Genomic DNA, 21,628 nt, shown 5'->3' with positions numbered 1-21,628 from the left:
ATCTTTTTCTATATAGTACTTGTACATATACATCTTTCTCTATATCTAACGAAGAATTATATTTCTCAATTCAGAACAAAGTTTGCATTGTTACTGCCAAAGTGCCAAATGATGCACATGCCTTAAGGTTTTGAGAATTGAGAAAGACAAACCAATGGAACCAAAAATGCTTTTTCATTCTTATCCCCATATAGTTTTGTCTGTAAACAGAACACATGCTGCAAACTGTGAACGCAGTACGCTCTGTTGAAGGAACCAAAATGCAAATGTTTCATATTGTGGAAATTTTCATTTAAGGTCCAGACCCACTGTTGATGGTAAGGTTGTAACTTTTTTTCATGTAACGCACATCATATGGTAGCAATCGTGATAGCAACTCTATGCTCGCAAATTTGAAAAAGCTGGAATTCTTAAACCTAGCGCAATGGAGCTCTTTTGGGCTTGCGGTAAAGAATTTGATTCGTAATATACCGACCCAGGTTTGGGTCCTGCTCATCCAATGCTGCACTTTTCACTGGTGTTAATAGATGGCGACTCGAGCAAGCAACTACCAAGGCTTCACAAACCACATGATCGCTACAATACCATCATATGGTTGACACTTTGGTCACAAGCTACTGCTCGCATGCTTCTTCAGGCTGGTCATCCATTGCCTGAAGGGCTGCTTCTGTTCGATTATCATTCTTGTACTCCTTGATTGACCTGTGTCACATCTTTGGCTGTGGAATGAGCTCATCTCCAAGAGTTGCCTATACTAACATTGAAATGTTCTCAGATTGGGCAACACCCAGTTTGGAAACTCCTCCTGATAAAGTCTTACCACTTCAACAGCATTACCGTTTGCAGCCCCATACATAAGGTGCATATGAACTTTCCCTGTAAATGAATACTTCTGCATCTCTGGCAACAAATAACAGCTGAATGATGGGTTCTCCACTTTAGAGAAAGCACCCAGTGTTCTCTTACAGCTTGCTGTTTGCTTTCTGAACCCACATTATAGGATGAAAGTTGTTTGTTTTGGAAATTTCTATCACACCTTACAGTTGTGACCATTAATTTTTGTTATACTCTGTATATTATCTGCATTAATTCATCTAAGAAATATATAATTCAAGACACTTTTGAAAACTTTATTTAAAATCAAAAATAAACAGTAGACAGTATATACTTAGATTACTTTCTTCTCATTTCAGTTCAATTTTTAAAACAGTCAGTTTTATGGAAACTTATTTGGGCTATAGAAAAAATATCTTACAAAAAGTACTTTATAAACATTGAGACTATTGTTTATGTGTAACAGGATAATCTTATGGTAATATTATTCACAAAACTTTCTTTTAAAAACTGTTGTATCATATATCTACAGTTGATAGATCAGCAACAGTTTCCGCAGATATTTCTACAGTTGCTGGGTTAGCTTCAGCATGTATTTCTACAGTTTTGGGATTCATTTCAGCTGGTATACCTACAGCTGAAGCAATGGTTTCAGTAGCAGCATTTTCCATTTTTTGATACATTTTGCTTCCCAAATTTGCTACTTCTGATAAATTATATTTTTTATAAACTGTATAATTCTTTAACACACTAATGCAGCAACTAGTACACAGCACATGTGCAAATATCATAATATCTGGGTCTATTAAAGAAGGTGTCCACTTTGGAGCACTTTTTTCAACTGACTTTCGGACATACCACTTTATGTGAGATGAAGAAGTATTGCTATTGTAACGAATTTTGCAATCAATGCTGTATGTTAGACAAACATTCTTTTCATCATTTAAAAATGAGAGCAAATATTCATCTAATGATTTTCTTATATCATCTTCAAATGCTTTACATGTAAATACTACTGGCTTCAGTTTTTGTATAAACCTTGTTTTCCTTTTTCCGGTTCGAAGTATGCTATCAAATATTGATTCCACTAAAGCAGTAGGATCCAGCAGCTAAAAGAAAAAATAAAAATGTTAACTAAGAAGTTTATATTGTCTATACAGAAGATTTAATACATACTGCATTGATGTAGATTATTTTAACAGATATATATAGTAACTGTTTTTAAACTTTATGTAAAACAGGTTATAAGAACAACATACATTTAATCTCTTCATATACCGACCCATTAAAACATGCATACATTTGATAGATCACCACTGTTATAATATTAATGTTAATTACTGTTATAATATTAATGTTATAATATTAATGTTAAGTTTAATTATTATAAACTAATTAGATTTTGATGCAAGAAACAAAATTAATAATTATAACTTTAAAATCCATACGAAGAAAACTTTCTTCTAATTTCATGTTAATACTGAATTATTATCTGGAAATATCCATCAGAAAATTAAGTTATTTGAACACGGCATGAGAGCTATCTAGCTAAGAGGAATAATGCCATTGTTCAGGACTCAGTACTTATAAGTTTCTCAGGGAAAATGGCTCAAATTCATGTTACACATGTGGAAACCCATGAAACATCATGCAGCCAATTGCCTGGGATCAAACCCAAAATAGGTCAAACTTCGAATATTCAGTGACCTTAACCACTCATAGACTGGTGGGGTATATAGTACATTAGAAGAAAGGCAGATTATTTTCCCCCTTCTCCCCAAAAACATTTCAGAAGAGGCTTGCATATTTTAAAAATATAGCAGTTCACATGCTTGAATGGATATGACCAGTAGTGAGCTATGGGCACCAGAGCTTTGTTAAATTTATTCTAATCTGAGAGTCCCTTCTTTTTCTTTGGAGCTAGAACATACTGTCACTGAATGTATAAATGTCTGTATAATTAAGCTCCTTTCACAAGAGCAGATTCGACTGGTAACTGATTCTTCCAAGCTGTCCTGTTCACATGGCAAACAAGCATTAACTGCTTCTCCAAATTGGAAGTAGAATTTGGTAGAACGTTTCTACCTCTCTGGAGCAAGGCAAATGGGGAGATTCCCCATACTGCACTGCACGATTCACTTAATTTTAACAAACTACATAACTGGCTGTCAGCGAAACAATCGCGTTAGCAGATATCTGGGAATGAGATACCATCCAAAAAAATTAGATAGAACTGTACAAAACACAGAAACTTGTAAACAAGTATAGACAAGGTTATCTGATGCTCGGTATTCCAAAAATACCATTCAAATTAAAACTAAAGCCGTGCATATCTGCTTCAACATGACAAGGGGACTCAGTACTTTTTGAATTATTTTTTTTTTAAGAACGTGCACCTGCTTTTCATGAATATTATTAAATGGTTTTATAAGGCAAATTATTTTAAGCTGAAAAAAATTTAGTTTATTTAGTTTACTGCCAGTAATTTGTTTTAATTTAAATTTTTGGAAGAAACATTTAAAAATTAAAATATTTTTCTGCTCTTACAGTTTTTAATGTTTTCCCCCCAAATTTTCTGATGTTATTTATTAGACTGTTCTTAATAACTTTAAGGATCCATTTTGCAATTAATGAATTAGTTTCTTGGAAAAAATAAGAACACATTCTTATGTAAAATCTTTGAAACAAATATGATCTCAATCACATTTTCACTTCAACTAATTTTCCTTTTCAGTATTTTTCAAAACCCATCTTTGTTTTTATAAAGTATATAATTTTAAATAAGGAGTAAAAATATTAAATAATTTAGTCCATATCTATATAAGTTTTAGGACTTTAAGTAAAAGGATTTATCAAAAAAATGTAAACTGAGAAAACACAGTTTAAAGAATGTAAACAATCGAAATGGTCATTAAATCATTTCAAATTTCTTAAAACTTTTATTGCTGAATTTCAATACATATATATATAATAAAACCTAGGGCTATTCAATTGGTTAATATAAACATAAATTACAAACTTTTATTTAAAGTCTTTGTAAAACACGTTCAAAACAATTTTAGTACATGAATTAATTACAATATAGTTTCTAAAACATTTATAATCAATATTAATTTGTTGTTTTATTCATTTTTTCAAAAAGCTAAGTTTCAAATTTTAACAGCCGCAAAGCATTGTATAAAACTGTTCAGCAGTATATGTGATTTCTTTTCTTCTTTCAACTATTTGGTCTCATATATAAATTGTGTTTAAAATTAATTTAGGTGTATTTTAACTAATGTTAAACTTCGATGGCATTCTATTATAACAATAGTAAACAATGTCAAAAAAGATGTAAGCAAACATTAGAAATCCGTCAATCTGATTCATGTTTGTAACATCACTGCTCACAGTGGCTTATGGTTTAAGGAATGGAAGACGATGTGCATTTGAACCGGCCCTGAAGGCGAAACTATTTCATATACCTGTTCCTTCCCTAATAGAAACGGTGGCTGTGTGAAAGTGCATGTGAACAAGGCTTTAGTAGCTTAAATTGAGTTTTTCTCAGAAACTATTTGAAAAACCATTAAACTGCACTTCATTCTGATGAAGTTTTGTTTCTATGAAACTACAATAAATTATTTTTCTCCTTTTAGTTAATTGATTATTTTTACTTCCTTGTATGAAAAAAGGAAGTACTGTAATTGCAAAACATTTTTGGAGTTCTATGTTTTACAATTTTTGATGAAGGTGTTTTGAGTTTTTATGAAATTTGCCGTGCCGTAAAGTGATATCTGAAATATTGAGAAATATATCTTTAATGAAATTTCAGGAAATTAGTTTAAATGAAATGCAGCAAAAAAAAAAAAAAAAATGTGTGTAATTAAGTAAGCTGTACATCAAAGTCGTGGTATCCATATCAGATTTTTTGTTAAATAAAAACCTTTTTTTTTAATCTGATCAAAGTTTTATACATTTTCCCAAATAAAGTGGCACATCAGAATATGTCACTAATCCGTTCCAGATGTTTAGACTTAAACAAACTTTTCAAACAAGAAATAAAGGGAAAATAACTGATCCATTCTTGTGAAAAAATCCTGTTGTTATAAAACAGTATTTAATATGAAAATACAAATGTAGTGGGTGAAATATACACTGTACATAAATGCAATAATGCAATAATGAAAATGATACTGTACATAAATTAAATAATGCATGTTAACCTTTTGACGGTAATCCATATCAACAACAATTTCTCACATACTCTAATGTCTCTGATCTTTGTTTGCTAATGAACTTAAGCCTTCTTTGCAATGTCAGTCAATTTAATGTATTTGGTTTACATAATCACAGATACTGTCATTCCCAGCATACAGTATACAAGTCCAGTTCTTGGATATGCATGCCATCTTTGATTCTTCTCATTAACTTGATTAAATTGTTATGGACTTACACTCGTTGTTAGGGAATTTACAAAAATACTTACTTGAAAAATATAAAATCACAAGAAAATTTGGAATTATAGTGGAGGTTGTTTATTGAATGCACTCATGTCCAAATTTATCTTTACAACCGAAAAATACTGATATTCCATGAAGTATCCAATCAATGTTATCCATTTTTCCAGGGCACATGTGAAAGATAAGCCCAATTAGCATAATCAAATCAAAAGTAATCAAACAATTTCTGATATGCAAATCAAGGCATTAAATTTATCTGCTGGTAAATCAAGCTCTTTGCACAAAAGTGAATATGAGTGAATTTCTATTATACAGCATTTGATTTCAGTGTGTAAGGACTCAAAACTATCTGTTATGAATCCGAAGTATCATTTGGAAGAATCTGTGAAGCGAGGAATCATTCATAATTTAGAAGCAGAGCAGAAATCAAGGAAGTAGTAAGAGTGTTTCAAGACAAGACGATATTTTAATTGCGGAAACAATTTTAGAACTCTACAACAGTTGTAAGGAGGCATAGACGTCATAGATAAATAAAAAAAATGCTTTTCAAGATCAATATCTGGTAATAACTGCCCATCATCACAAGAAGTCTACAGCTCAGCAGTTAAGTTCAGAGCCTGCAGTCACCACCATTAAGAAGAAAATAAAAAAAAAGGGCTTTAAACACTTACTCGTTGTGCCCGTCTCTATTCCAAATAAATTTTATCGTGCCCATATCTCTCACGAATTCTATTTTTGCAATAAAAAGTCAATGAATACCAATTTTTATCGTGCCTGTACCAATTCTATTTATACCAACGGCTCACAGAGAGCAGCATAATACTTGTAAGTAGATAACAGTAGTATGTGGATTCAGAATATTTTTTTCCATTAGAGCATATTTTGAAAGGATGTAGTTTCAGTGCTCATTTTTGGTTTAATATTTGTAAAATGAGTTCAAGTAAACAAGAGGATTTAAGTCTTAAAGAATCGAGAAGTGATTCAGAAGGCAGTTTTGCTTTTGATTCTGAAGATAGTGACAATCCCATGCAACTTTTACCAGGCGCCAGGGGAATCAAATTAAGCCAGTCTCAGATATTTGTTCTCCACATTTTCAGTTCAAATTGTTGACTAAGGTTATTATTTCACTTCAAGCTAATGCAGGTGTTTTACAATATTATCAGCATTTTTATAAATGATGAAACAGTGGATATAATTGTAAAAGAGACTAATCATTATGTTGAACAATCAGGTACTGTTATTGGGAAAAGGGAAACTGAAAGGTGGAAGAGAATGGAAACTCGCATCGGCACATGAAATGCATTTGTTCCTTTTGCTTTCAGCTTTACAAGGTATTATAAAAAAAAACCTGAAGAAAGCATGTATCGGACTACAAAAACATAAGTAGAAACTCCTTTTTTTCCGTAAGATTATGTCTTATAATCGATATTGTGAAATAAAAAAATACTTCTATTTGTGAACAATGATTCTTATGATCCAGAAGATCATCCTAGCTCGAAATTCTACAAAATGTGGCTTATCTGTGAGCATCTCAATAAAGTATATCAAAAAACAATTACTCCAGAATGAAATATTATCACAGATCAAACGCTGATGTTGTACAAAGGACGTTTATCCTGGCACCAATACATACCCCTGAAAAAAGCAAAATTTGGTATCAAAACATACATGCTAAGCAAATCTAGTTCTGGTTATATATGGTCAACTGGAGGGAACATCAGTGGTGATATATTCTCTTTACTAATGAGTCAAGGCTTAATTTAATATCTGTTCTAAATGTATTTACATGTGGAAGGGGTCAGAAACACAAAATCTTTCTTTCAACATTAAGGAAAGCGACCATTTCAGTAATGCATGTGTGATGGTAATGCATATATGTGATGGTAATACATGCAGGATGGTATGGTACTAATAATCAATGGATTTAGTCACCTACACATTTTCAACAGTGAATCTGTGACTGGCCACAGACATACGGACTCTCATGCTTGAGCATTACACTGAGCAGACCTCATTGATGAAATCTTTGAAAGTATAGACACTGAGCAAATACTGTGGCCAGAAAATAATCTAACCTTAACATGATAGAGAAATTATGGGACTACCTCGGAAAAACAATTACACCGCAACATCCTTCTCCTGTATATGTCCTGAAGTCTGCACTGCTGGGGGAATGGAACTTAATTCTCCAAATTGATTAACAATACTATCACAAGCGTAAAAACACAATGTGATATATGTTTATCAATTCTGCTGCATCTTAATTCCAACATATGCTGGTTAAAGAATAACACATCCTTTACACAAGCAATGTTTAAATGTGATTTCCGAATGAGAAAACCTCTGTGCAGTCTTCCCATTTATACACACTGAAGATGACATTACTTATATCTTCTTTATTACATGTACTGGAAAAATGATCATTTACATATCCCAACAGGTAATGAATACTTTTCATGCAAATTTGAGGTCTGCTGCATGCTACCTTCATTGTGCAGCAATTTTAATGGCCAGCACTGTATTAATAAAAGGAAGGTAATCCAAATCAAATTTTAAATCATTTCTTTATTCTTTTATACTTTGTTTAATTACAAGTAATTTTATAATTGTTTAAATGTCCCTTGACTTCAGCAAATTATTTATTGCTCTCATTTACAGTGGTCATATATATGTCACTACATAGTATAAAACAAAATCGCTTTCTCTGTCCCTACATCCCTATGTATGCTTAAATCTTTAAAACTACGCAATGGATTTTGATGCGAATTTTTTTTTAATAGATAGAGTGATTGAAGAAGAAGGTTTATATGTATAATAACATCCATTAAATAGTGGAGAAATACTGTTATTTTTTAGGTTTCTAATGTGAAGTCGTAAATAATTACATTTTTTTCGCTTACATTGCAAATGCAGGCTGAAGCCTACGAGATTTATGAAAATAATGTACTAAGTATTGTACACATTGAAAAGGTCTACAGATTAAAAAATTGCGGGACGTAGCGTTTGCGGCGCTACCGGCTGGCCGGGAGCGTGCCTATAAATAGCACGTCGGAGGCCGCGGTTCTCTCTATAGCACTTTGAATTTAGCAGCGATCGGACGCGTTTATTATCAGAGCTCTCTAGCGAGGAAAATAACAATATACTTAATAAAAATATGCTTCTCAGCGTGACAATGTATCAGTAATTATAAGTAAGTTACGATAAATAATTGTATGATAGTAGTTTTAAAATATAAATGATATTCTATTCTAAGGTTAATTTTTAAATCGCACTTATAGTAATTATAAGTACATAAGGTTAGATAAGATTAGATTAAATGAATTAAGATATTCCAAAGATAGCAGGAAATCTTCATGGTATAGGAAAAGGGGAATTGTTTTACTCCAAATTTAACGCGTGCGGGCCACGGGCAGTAATGAATAAATCAAAACTACTGGATCGATTAAAATCATTTTTTCAGTGAGTGACATAGGCTATATATTTTATACCCTTGCGAAGCCGGAGCGGGTCCCTAGTATATGCTAAAAGATTTAAATCAAAGTTTATAGAAGTACTTAAGACAATCCAAAAAAGTAAATAAGCCATACATTTTGAAATAATAAAAAATTTCAAAGAAATAGTTTTCTTAATGAAATAATAAAATTTTGAAGTTTGAAGAATTTTCTACTGAATAAATTTAACCTACCAATCTAAAGTATAGAAAAAAAATTTGGCTACCTTTACTACATAAGAAATGAAAATATAATTCACACATATAGTGTACTTCCGATTATTCAGTTTATAGATTATTCGTGCATGCAAAACTATGCGCAAGCACAGCAATGTGTAAAAAAATAACACTCATAAGTTTGATTATGGAGAAAGAGTCTTCCTAATATATAAATAGAAGATTTATTTAATTGTGAAAAAGTCGAGGCAATAACTAAAGTTTAATGCCAAAAAATTTTAAATGCAAAATTCTTCGAATTTCTTATCAAGGAATAGTTCAATGGCGATTTGACTGAGCCAAGCTTTCAATGCTCATGTGATGTGGATATCACTTCAAATGTCACAAGAACAGAAGAAACAAAGAGTGATAATGAAAATGCAAGTGAAGAAGATACTAGCAATTATATTAGTCCCAAGACAGCAACAATTTCTCTTGAAGCTCTACTGAACTTCCTCGACCAAAGGAAATTCAAATAGAATGATAAAACAGTGCTTTCAAAAATACACAGTGAAAGACAATTATTTAAAAGTTCTCAAAAAGCAAAATTATTAATTTAAGAAATAAAACCATACAATATAAATGAAAATTGATAGTATGGATTATCTGTTTTTCAATTATTCGTTACCTGCTTCTGTGGCCTCAGCCTGGATAATAGCGAGTACAAATATCAATATCAAATTCTCAAATCGTACAATATAAATATATACAGGCAAGTAACATTCACCCTAGGTATTAACAGATGTCCAAGATTAACCCAGTCAATTCTGGATTTAAAATATGTCAAGGATTATGTTCAGAAATTTTAAATAAGACTGATAGTGCCAGATTTGTATGAATGAGTTTCTCTGCTAAATGCATAAGCTCTAAAGTAAAAGATATTTTTCAGATATGAACAATGGCAATTAAGAAAGAAGTCAAAAAAAAAAAAAAATAAAAACTAAAGAAAATTACTTGAAAGCAATTCTTAAATATTCATATAGTGATTTTTGTGAACATAAAATATCTAATAGAAAAGTACCTATCCAAAATATCTGCTTGTAATAAAAGTTTTCTGCCAAAAAAATGTTCTTAATAAAGTTAGGGGGTAAAAAACACATAAAAGCAGTACCTTTAGTGTGGGCAGTAATCACTAACCAAATCTATGATTTTCTGCCAACGTTTTTCTTTTTCCAGAGCCTTTGACCCAAAAACTTGGTGGGCATGAGTCCAAAAACAGATCAACCCCATTTTGGATGTCTTGTGCAGAATGGAAGATAGTATAAGCAATAGGTAGCCATAGGGTATGAAAAAAGGTAGAAGGCCAATGGAACAATGTTGGGGCTATATGGTGGGTGTGTAAAAGATCCCATTTGAATCCGTACAGAGTCCAGTCGGTGAATGCAGACACATGTGGTGTTGCATTATTTTGATAGAACATTACCTTTTTGTGCCGGAACTCCATTCGGTGTTTTTCCTTAATAGCAGCATCAACACAAACTAGCATTTTGTTGTACACCTTAGGGAATGATGGTTTAAATTTTTCCAGTTACTCTTTGTGAATATCGCACCAATCCCACCAGATACAAGGATGATCTTTTTGTTAGTCAAATTGTGCTTTGTGATGCTGTCGATGGGATCATCAAGTGCAGACCAACCTGCTTTCTGGCTTGTGCTGTTGACATAAACCCACTTTTCATCACAACAGACAATCCCATTCATAATTTTGCCGTTGTGTTGATACTCGAGCAAATTAGTGCAGGGCTGAACACGTCTGTCCTTACCTGCTTGAATCAGCTCATATGGCACACAGCGATTGAACTTGTGCATCAAGTTTATATGATGCATAGTGATACTAATGAATATGGCACTAACATCTAACTCCTTAGTAAGCTCTCTAGTGGTTGCATACTGATCTTCTTTCACAAGTTCTCGCAGGTGGACCTTATCAACATCCTTCCAGCCAAAGTGCTCTGCTTCTTCAATTCATAGTTCTTGTTTTTGAATTTTCAGTACCAAACCTTCACAGTGTCATACGAAAATACATTGGTACCTAAAGCTGAACACATGATTGGGTGACATTCTGTAGCTGACTTTTTGCAACAGAACTGGATGTAAATGATGGTTCTAATCTGGTAGCCTGATAGTTCTATTTCAGACATCTTGTACTTAAAGATAATGATATTTTTTTACAAATTTCACAACAGAGTGTTCTAAAACAAGTTTCTTTTAAATCCCAAAAATTGACAAAATACGATTAAACATGGCCAACACAAACTGTTTGTACAGATGATATTTCTGGTGGTGGGAAACTTTCATTAAAACCTGATATTACCTAATGAAAAGTTGGAAAGTGGAACAAAAACAATAATCTCATTCATCAACATCAGCTTCAGAGAAGAAATGCTGCAAATCATAAATATCTATGTTTTTTTAATTTGCTCCCAGTACTGCATAATTTCCTTTCATCCTTCATACTAATTTTTACCTGTAGTATAAGCTTGTATAATGTATGTGTAGCAGGCTTTTTAATGCCTGAAATTAATTTCTTATAAAATTTTCGGACATAGGTGAAGTGGAGACAAATAATGACATCAACAAACCTTTATTTAATATTTAAATTTGGAATTTCCATGTAAATTGTAAAATGCAGTGTTGCATGAATAAAAAACACATGTATTAGGCACACATTTTTCATGCATTAATACAAAACACACTTTTGAATCAATTCCAGTGGGATCATTGTGCCTACCTCTATGCACAAGCATATAAGGTTAGGATTCCAGTTATGAAAATATGGTAATCCCATCAATAAAATTTATCTGACAAAAATAAAATTTCACAAACAGACATTAAGAAATTAAAATTCTGAACTAACTTACTGTTGTTTTAATGAAAATAACATCTTTTACATTGGTGTACACTTGCTGAAATCTTCTCTGCTGGCATTTTACATTTTCTATTTCTTTGGCTAATTGTGCCTCTAAATCAAGATCTCTCAATGCAGATTTAACTTCGTTTGTCTAAAAATGTATTAAACAATAGATTTTAAGAAAATTTAAGTACAATAATATTAGTTACAAATTTAATTATTAAAAAAAAGGTCACAGCAAGAATAAAGCACTTTTTTGTTTATTTTAGAAATTATGAGAAAACAATATTGAGCCCATACTATTTTTTAATAATTATTAAATCTGACAATATTATAAAAACAGCTGACTTTGGTAATTTTTTTAAGTACAGTAACTACTGTAAAATCGTGGGATTTAATCATAATTAACGTGATAAGCAGGGATACTAATACACATATACTTTTGCTACAAAATACAAAATTCATTCAAATCTCTCTATAACATACAATGCTGTTGAAACAATCAACAATTCACCAATAAGAAACTCTTTTAATTTAATGTGATACTCAGTCTTTCTATAAATGAACACTTCTTTTCTCTATGCTAAGCTCTGCTCTCATTTTTAAATTGCTGTTGCAAATGTATAATTCTGTTTATGCCACATACAATTCTTTGCCCCCCATACTGACGTTGAATTATAACAAACAATAATTTTATTTTTGAAATAATATAAAACAGAAATTTTATTGGAACTTTTTAACCTGTCAGTAACTTAATTTTAAGGTTAAAATAACAGAAGTTTAAAAATTTTAAGCTATATCAAATTGTTTAATAGATACTTATTGTCAGATTAAGAAACAAAAAGCAAATAATTCCCTTCCTGCCACTTGGTATTGTGAAGATGCTAGTTACAGAATAGACAGCAGATACACAGATAGGAGAAAAGATGTATTGGCAACAAACACACTGCTAGCTTTGATCACTAAACATTGATCCTAATGTTAATTTTATAGGAAAAACTGAACTACGTTTTTATGCAAAAACAATAGTAAGCTTGTGTGTTATCTAAAAATAACAGTACTTACGTGTTATGCTGTTGACTACTGGTGGAAATTTCGGCAAGGTCGCTAGTCATTACTGTGGAATTCTGAAGGAAGTAGTCATTAATACAAAAATTGATGGCCACTTCCTAATCAAATTCCTACTAGGCCAGTCAATAAGATATGTAAGTATGAAAATAATTTTATGCACTGCAAAGAATTGCAGTTTCTTTGCAGTATGGTCTGTTCTACCTTTTTCTTAAGGAGGAGGAGAGCAAAAATCACTAATTATGTTTTTCAAATTACTGCATTATTTTTCACTTACATTATTTTAAAAACTGCTACTGCTAGTCTTTCATTTTAAATAACTGTTAGTCTTTCATTTTAAATTTATTCTTAGTTAAATCTACTGAACATTATTATGAGGGGTTGAAAAGCATAAGAAATTATTTGGTTTACTGCCTGAAAAAGCATAATGAAATATTTTGATCATAAGGTTATATTTTCCTGTATACAGAAAAAACAACAAGAACATTTTACTGGTGTTTATAAATAACCATGTTAGTTAAAAATGTGAAATCCTGATTTCTATTTTAAAATTTTTACTGTATTTAAAATGATAAAAATATCTAGTTGTGCCTCTTAAATATTCCTAAATTCTAACAAGTGACTGCTACTGACATGAAGTGTGACCACTTCTAGTACAGATGGAGAAAAACTCGTGTATTATGGCTCCATTTGACCTATCTTTCATGAATGGATCCAGTAAATTTGGTAACATTTTGGACTGCTTTGGTTAAAGACTGTATATATCTATATAACAATTTAGTTTTCTTTTGCATCAATATTGGATAACTCGACAGAAAGAGAGAAGTTATTCACATCAGCATCTGCTTGAATATGGCTTTCATTTAAAAATATAACTTTAAACATAATAGCATGCAGAAAAGGCCTTTGCATCAAAATTTTCTTTTCCCCAGAAGAATTCATACTTGATAAAGCTGTAAGACTAATATTCAATGATTGTCAAAATGTAGTTTAAAAAAAGAATACATGCAATATTAATCAGAAGAAAAACATATAATAACAGACTTTAAAAAAAAAAAATAGAAAGAAAGAAAAAGAAAGAAAACAAGAAATTGGAAATAAGGGGTTAATAAAACATACAAACTATCTTAGATTAGCAGCCTACATTTAGAACAGTCTACAGCAGGAGTCCCAAACTTGTAAACATTGTGACCCACTTTTCAGAAACCAAATCTATAGTGACAAACTTCATCCTCACTGGCACTGAATTTTTTTCAGAGATGAAAAGCACATGCTCTTTTTTAAAAGAAGTTTTATAGATCAAAAGGAAACTTTTGTGAAAAAAAAAAAATATTATTAAATATAATTTTGACCTAAGCCTTATCTGAAATATTTTGCAAAAAAATATTTCTAATAAGGCCTGGTGAAGGATGCGCCTGTTTTCGATTGCTGTTGCTGATGGCAAGTCCAGGTCAATTTAAGTTATTTTCAGATGCAAAGAGTTGACAATTGCAGCTTATCTTGATACTACTTGGTTTTAAATTCTGGCATTGGTGAGAATCTAATTTCACAAAGATATGAAGAAGTAAAAGGAAACAATATTTTCAAAGCTTCAGTAGAAAGAATTGAATAAGGTTTTGGGACAGATAAGCAGAACTATGCCAATTTACTACAATTAAAATTCAGTTTTAGTAATGAATTAGGTCAGTAAGTTCTTTACTAACTTTTGATGATATGTCAGTACTAACATTGCCCTGGAAGGGATGTGCAGTCCAGTTCTTCTCTTGGTTGCTTTCCATTTCTTCAGTGAAATTAAAATTTTCTTTCAAAGCATTAAAAAGGTTTTGAAGCCTGATCTATAGACGTATTCAAAAATTTGTTTGTAAATACATCTATAGAGTAATAGAGAGATAATATATAGTATAAGTATTATGTACTCATCCCAAAAGTATGTGCACAGTAGATAAAGAAATACTTTATGGGATAAATACAGCTATCACTTCTGGATTTCTTTATCCCCTCTACAGTAGTTTAATTCAAACACCAGTGTTACATTGCAAATAATTTCTTGTTAATATTTTTTACTTTTTTGTTTTGAAAGTAAATTATTGCAGCTGCATCATATTCTTTAAATGGAAATGATACTGTTGAAAATTATTTTCATTGTTCCTGTTTAGGGGTACATTTTTTATGCAACCTTGCATTAATATTTAATTCCAATACCTAAAGATATAACAAGACATCTCTCTATCTGTGCTGTGAAGATGAAATAAATTACTATATATTTCAGTGGATTAAGAGCCACTTACAACTATGTAGAATTTAAAAATTAACAATGAGAATATTAATAGATAACACAGAAGTAACCCTAGTTCCAAACTTGAAACAAGTGTTATATTTCACTGAAATGGATTGTAGATTGAAATAGATAGTTTTTCCTTTTTATTTATTTACTTTTATTTTATTTTATTTTTAAAGGATGAATATGGAATTTTTTAAAGGATGAATATGGAATTTCAGCCTAATAGTATCTGGATTCACAAAAACACTCTGGCAAATTACCTAGAAATCCCAAAAATGGAAAAGTATATTTATACATCTTGTATTTATTTTTCAGTCAATGAAAAAAATGGCAAAAATATTAATGCAATATGTAAACATTTCTACAAGTGAAGCAGGAAAAACATATTCGGTACTTTTCCGTTTCGCCGGCGCAAATCTCACCAAGCAGACTCTATTGGCGACTACAGTATACACATGGAAAATGTTAACAAATGTTAGTGTAATATTAAATAGCGGCCAAATGTGATGATAAATGGGTGGTTTCTGCAATAACCCAGAAATACTGGATACGTGCAGGACGAAATGTGTGATCTAAAAAAAAATATAGAATTAAAGAAACTTACTCCCAAAGGATGACACTTCAAATAATGTGAATTACGAGAAATTTATTATATCTTGATATCGTGAAATTTTAAATTAATATTAGTATAAATCAAGAAAGCATATCCAGACAGAAGACAATAGACGGCAAACTACTGCAGCAGTAAGAATCAGTCCTACTATTTTGAGTCCTAGCCTTTCGTGCACAAAATGCATAAAGTTCCAATCTAAAAAATCTCAGTTCATCTTTGTTACACAAAGTTATATGATAACAAAATTCAATTTTTATAGCAAAGGTCTTTGACTTGAATTATTATTCCAGTATATTTTTGGGGAAACACAAGGCCAATTCTAGCATCAAGATGCAACACATGCATGGGAATTCCTTTCGAGAACGTCTCAAGTCATAAAACGTCATTTATTTACCGCAGAAGTTAGCATCTAGATCAATTTCAGTTGAATCTTCATATCACTTACTTTTTTTTTTTTTTTTTTTTTTTTTTTACAAAATGCATTATCTTGAAACTATATTGAGATGGTCGTAGGAAAGGCACGAAAAAGAACAAATTGCAGACACACATCATCAGCGGTGAGGACGGACAGAAGACCTTGTTACACCTTCAGAGTCTAGCAGGAGAAGAGGCAGAAAACCGGTTGTAGTGGTCAATCTCACTTTGTCATTGAGCGGTCGCAGTGAACAGACTTGACGTTGAATAAATGTGGAGGCTTAAGAATTTTTTATTTTGAAGGCATAAGCAGTTTAATGTCATTTAAAATTTTGTAAGAAGCTAATAAACAAAGACAATAAATTTGTAAAAGGATATTCATTTAAGAACTTACAACGCTGTCATGGTTCAACATACTGATTCGCCGGTTCATATCATGTAACCCCAAGTGTTCTCATCTCACGTAAACTATGCTACAAAAATCTAATTCTCTTAGTAATTATCTACATTAATTTCAAGTTAAATCTTAATTTGGAATACAAGTTTAAATGCAAGAATTATTTCAGTTCGTATGAATAGCTTACTCAGAAATTATGTAAAACTGCAGTCCTTTATGTCACTAGTGCATTCTCATTAGAATTGATGCATTTAATCCTTAATTTTACCTTTTCTATATTTTCGCCTTCGGGTGAGCAGTGTGATTGCATCCTAATTGACTTATTTACTACGAATAGCCTTAGGGCATAAAATTGAACTATCTGGTAAAAATTCTATGTAATTATATGACAGTATTGAAAGAAACAATCAATCTGCTAAGAAACAGCTGCTACTTGTTTTGAAAATGAGGCATAAAAAATTACCAGCAAGGATATTCCGTTTGGCACCAGTTGTACCATTATTGGCGACCTTTATTGCCTGCGCTGGCAAAACGGAAAAGTATTGCATATTCTATACGTTGGGAGAAATACTAATAAAAACATATTGTTACGAAATGTACAGGCGCGGTGAGGTAGTTTCCCCACAAAGCAGTTTTAGGGTAGCCATAAAATAGTAAGAAAGGCAGGTTTGCCTCATTTGGTGAGAAATCGCCCATTTGGCGACAAAATTGGCATTATACCTTGGACGGATGGAGAAACTTCTGGAATGAATTCTTACTGGTTTAGCTCAGAATTTTCTCGAACACAAGCCGAAAGCTATATTAACCCTGCTGGTTTGCAGTCAGTTAGTGTATGTGTGCCTCGTCTAGACATACACTAACTGACTGCAAACCAGCAGAGTTTTACTGCAAACCAGTAGAGTGTGAGTTAGTATCCAGTTGGTGTCTCGTCTAGCGAGCCAATCCCTGCGGAGTCGATCGAGTTGACAGCCAGGCAGAGAGTGCCGAGTGAGTCGTCGAGTGCACTGAAAGAGTCGTGTATCGCGGTTAGTGCATCGTCGAGAGAGTATGTTGAGATAGGAGAACGACTAAACCGAAGTGTCGGAAGCTGTGTTCTGTGTGTCGTCTAGTGCATCGCAAGTTGTAGCGCGGAGAGTCTCGAGAGTATGTGGAGTTCCGAGAACGACCAAGCAGAGTCGGGAGCTGTACTCTAATGCTTTGCCATGAAGCTGTCTCCACTATTATTGCCTGATAGTGTGAAGGCTATGCAACTGATCGTTCCAGCGTGTTTATAGTAGATCTTCGATGACTATAAAAGTTTTTTGGAGCTGTCCTGATAAATATTGGTAAATAAAGTGTGTTTTGATATTCCATTAAGTGCTGTCGTTATTCACTCCAAATCCACACGAACCCCGTACAAACGTGAAGGAAGAAAATAACGTAACAACTGATGTCAGAAAAGAAAAATGCAACAATTGGTGTCAGAAGTGGGATTTGAGAGTGAATGCCAGTGACCCGCTTACAGAGAAAAGCCATGGCGGAGGAAACGAAGACTTTGATAAACTTCTTCACCGAGATGAGGACTGAGATGAAAGCCGGGCAGGAGGTGATAAAGGCTGAAATCAAAGCCAGACTGAAAGAGATGAAAGCCAGACTGGAAAATAAGAAAGCCTGACGAGAAGAAATAAATGTTGGCCAAGAAAAGGTCCAGGAACAACTCCGACAGGTGAAAGTCGAGCTTCCAGAAGAAACTGGAGCTATAAAAGACGATGTGGAAGTGAGAGATGTGGCTTCTGAAGAATCAAAGGATGAAGAAATGAAGGAAGTAACTAACAAACTGCCTGAGAAAGATCAAGAAATGATGGATGAACCATCTAATGGGATTAACGAAAAAGAACGAAAACATGAAGAAATAAAAGACAGTAAGGAAGCTTTTGATTCTCAAGCGCCTGAAATGGAAGTGGAAGAAAGTGAAAATGCGACTGTTAAGTTCCACAAAGCTGACAGTGAAATTATGAAGTCGCAGTTAGCAAGAATTGAATCATCTGAAAGTGCATGTGATGCAAAGATGAAAGAAGATGATGTACAGCTGAAGCAGTGTGCTCCAGTATTGCAAGAAAATTCACCCACCTCACAAACTATGTGTGTGTCTCATACTGCTGACTGTGCAGACAAGGACTTGATTCTAAACTGGATACTTGTGTTTGTGAAGACTTAGGTTCTGTTCATGACTCTGATGCAGAATTTGCAGGTTCCCAGGAAAAGAAGGAAAATAAGCATGTACCATCTGCTAAAAATACTAAGGTGAATTGTATACATGATGCGAATAAACCACAGAGTGGTGAACGAACTGATTTAGATCTTCCAATGGATGAAAAGTCTGAATGGACTGAATCTTCAGACTGTGATCTGAAAAACATGAATACACCTGGAAAAGTGTTTGACCCGGGTATCACTTAATGAGAAGACTGAGATTTAAATTCATTTTGAACTTTAATTTGTATAATTTAAAATTGTTATGTGTTTAATTTGTGTATATAACTTGTATGTAGTGTAGATATTTGTTTCTTTAGTTATGTTACTTGCCTGTTTTATTATGTTTCGTTCGTATCGAATTTGGCTTCTGACCAAGGGTTATACTGCCCGGAACGTGCAGTCCTTGGAAGGGGCCAGTGTTATGAAATGTACAGGTGCGGTGAGATAGCTTCCCCACAAAACAGTTTTAAAGTTACCATAAAATGGCAAGGTAGACAGGGTTGCCACATTTGGCAAGAAATCGTCCATTTGGCGATATATCATGGACGGATGGAGAACCTTCTGGAACGAATTCTTATCGGTTTAGCCCAGAATGTTCTTGAACACAAGCCGAAAGCTATATAAATCCTGCTGATCCGCAGTCAAGTAGAGTGTGCCTCGTTGAGAGGGCAAGTGAGAGTGCCTTGCCGAGTATGAGATAGTTAGTATCAAGTTGGTGTCTTGTCTAGCGAGTCAGTCTCTGAGGAAGCGATCGAGTTGACAGCCGAACAGCGAGTGCCGAGTGGGTCGTCGATTGCACCGAAAGAGTCTATAGTCGTCGTCGAGAGAGCGTGTTCAGCTTCAGGAACAACTGAACCGAAGAGTCGGGAGCTGTGTTCTGTGTGTCGTCTAGTGCATCGCGAGTTGTAGCGTGGAGAGTCTCGAGAGTACATGGAGTTCCAAGAGCGACCAAGCACAGTCAGGAGCTGTACTCTAGTGCTTAGTGCTTTGCCGTGAAGCTGTCTCCACCATGATAGCCTGATAACCTGGAGACTGTGTCGCTGATCGTGTCAGCGTGTTTATAGTAGTTCATCGACAACTGTAAAAAGTGTTTTGGAGCTGTCTTGACAATACTGGCCAATAAAGTGTGTTTTGATACTGTATCGAGTAGTGTCGTCGTAATTCCCTCCAAATCTACACGAACCCATAAAGAACGTACCGAAGGAAGAAAATAACAACAACTGGTGTCAGAAAAAAAAAAGTAACAATATATTCACATGAAAGCTTTTCTAGGTATACTTATTGTGGATCATGTGTCCACTTCTATAATAATCATAGATGGTCTCATGAAAACGCAAAATAAAAGGGCACCAGATGTCATTGTTTGAATCATTTATTAGCATTACATCATACATATTTTAACTATGAATAAGAATTGTTTATTTCACTTAAATAAGTAATTATTGAGCCAAAAATTTCCATGCTTATTCTTGTATTTGATATGTGGCACCTACGTTTGCAAGTTAGCAGAAATGAAAACTATAAAAATTGAGGAAACGGTGATTGATTTATTATTTCATACCCAAAGGAAAATGCATATGAACACAACAGAAGTATCAATCATTACCTCAACTACATTCTAAAGTTAGATCAAAGACTTAAATGGATTTAAAAAATATAACTCAGAAACATTTTAATGTTTATGATGATTTTCAGATAATTTCAATTGTTTTGGAAAAGAAATTACTTTTAATGATTTACAGGCATTGGCTGATACTATCAGCAAGCCTTGGTGGAGACCTGAATAATTTTTCTGCCTATTTTAGCAGCTTCTAATTCATTTCCTGTTTTAACAAATACACTCTATTCCTAACAATGCACCCACTTCCATCTAGTTTTTTTTTTAATTTTGTTTCTTCATTTCTTACAACAATGCATAGTTGTCAGAGATAAATTTTTCAATCTTTCAAGGTTTTATCTACCATACTGAGTCTTTACCAGGATTTAACTGAAGTCCACTAATAGTCAATTAATCCTTCCACCAACAGTAAATTAATCATAAATTTCATCTAAATACCTTTCAACTAATTTTCTGCTTTTATTGTTGTGATTTATCTAAGCTTATCACTACTATTTGGATGAGAAACACAAAAATGCAGAATTTAAAATTAGACAAAAAAGCAATCTTAGATTTTAAATAAAACTCTATAGTTTCAAAAGCAAGCAAATACAGATCTCTCTTCCTCAGGAGCAAAATATTTCTGCCAAAAAGTCGTTCTAGACCAGTGATTCAAAAGATTTTATGTTTTGCATATTCCTTAAAAAGCTACTGTAATTATAGAGCACCCTTAACCTCTCCCTTCAGAACTTCTTGGCAATCTCAGAGATTTATAATTAAAAATAATTTAGCCTTTAGTGGAGGTGGTCATCTTAGAGAAGACATTTTCAGTATTAATATCATTCACGTTCTAAGGAATGTAAGCCATTCAGACTAGTCATCATGACAAGTTTCACTGTATTTTCATAAATATATCTGTGCTATTTTCATTAACTTATTCTATAAATGTTCAGTAACTAACTTATTACACAAACTTGTATCTATCACATTTACACAAAAATATAAGGTTTATAAAGAAAGTAATGTTTTTTCAAAATAAATTTTTTAAATATCTACGTCTTATAAAGAAGTTTAATTAGCCAATAATATATTGTCTCTTGTTTTCTACAACCATCTTCTATCTTTCTAGCAGCTAAACCCATTCTTACAGAAATATTTTCATTTTGAATCGAGAAACTGACAGACCGCTTGAT

General features: G+C 32.8%; 1 protein-coding gene across 1 annotated transcript in view; it reads right to left on the bottom strand.

Moving 5' to 3' along the window:
• Positions 1-1,116: 1,116 nt before the first annotated feature.
• The window catches only part of LOC118202552 (THUMP domain-containing protein 1), a 46,947-nt gene continuing 26,435 nt past the window's right edge, over positions 1,117-21,628 (bottom strand). The window contains exons 3-4 of the mRNA XM_085817542.1: positions 11,841-11,981; positions 1,117-1,943 (exon numbers count right to left, since the gene is read on the bottom strand). Coding sequence (XP_085673668.1) covers positions 1,353-1,943; positions 11,841-11,981 — 732 coding nt within the window. The 3' untranslated portion in view covers positions 1,117-1,352. The remainder of the gene's footprint in view (positions 1,944-11,840; positions 11,982-21,628) is intronic.

This window comes from Stegodyphus dumicola, chromosome 5, assembly GCF_044657685.1.
Source record: "Stegodyphus dumicola isolate Sdum_Otavi_A_Nest chromosome 5, ASM4465768v1".
Lineage (NCBI taxonomy): Eukaryota > Metazoa > Arthropoda > Arachnida > Araneae > Eresidae > Stegodyphus > Stegodyphus dumicola.
Note: the sequence above shows the minus strand (reverse complement) of the source record. Positions and strands in the feature narration are given on the sequence as shown.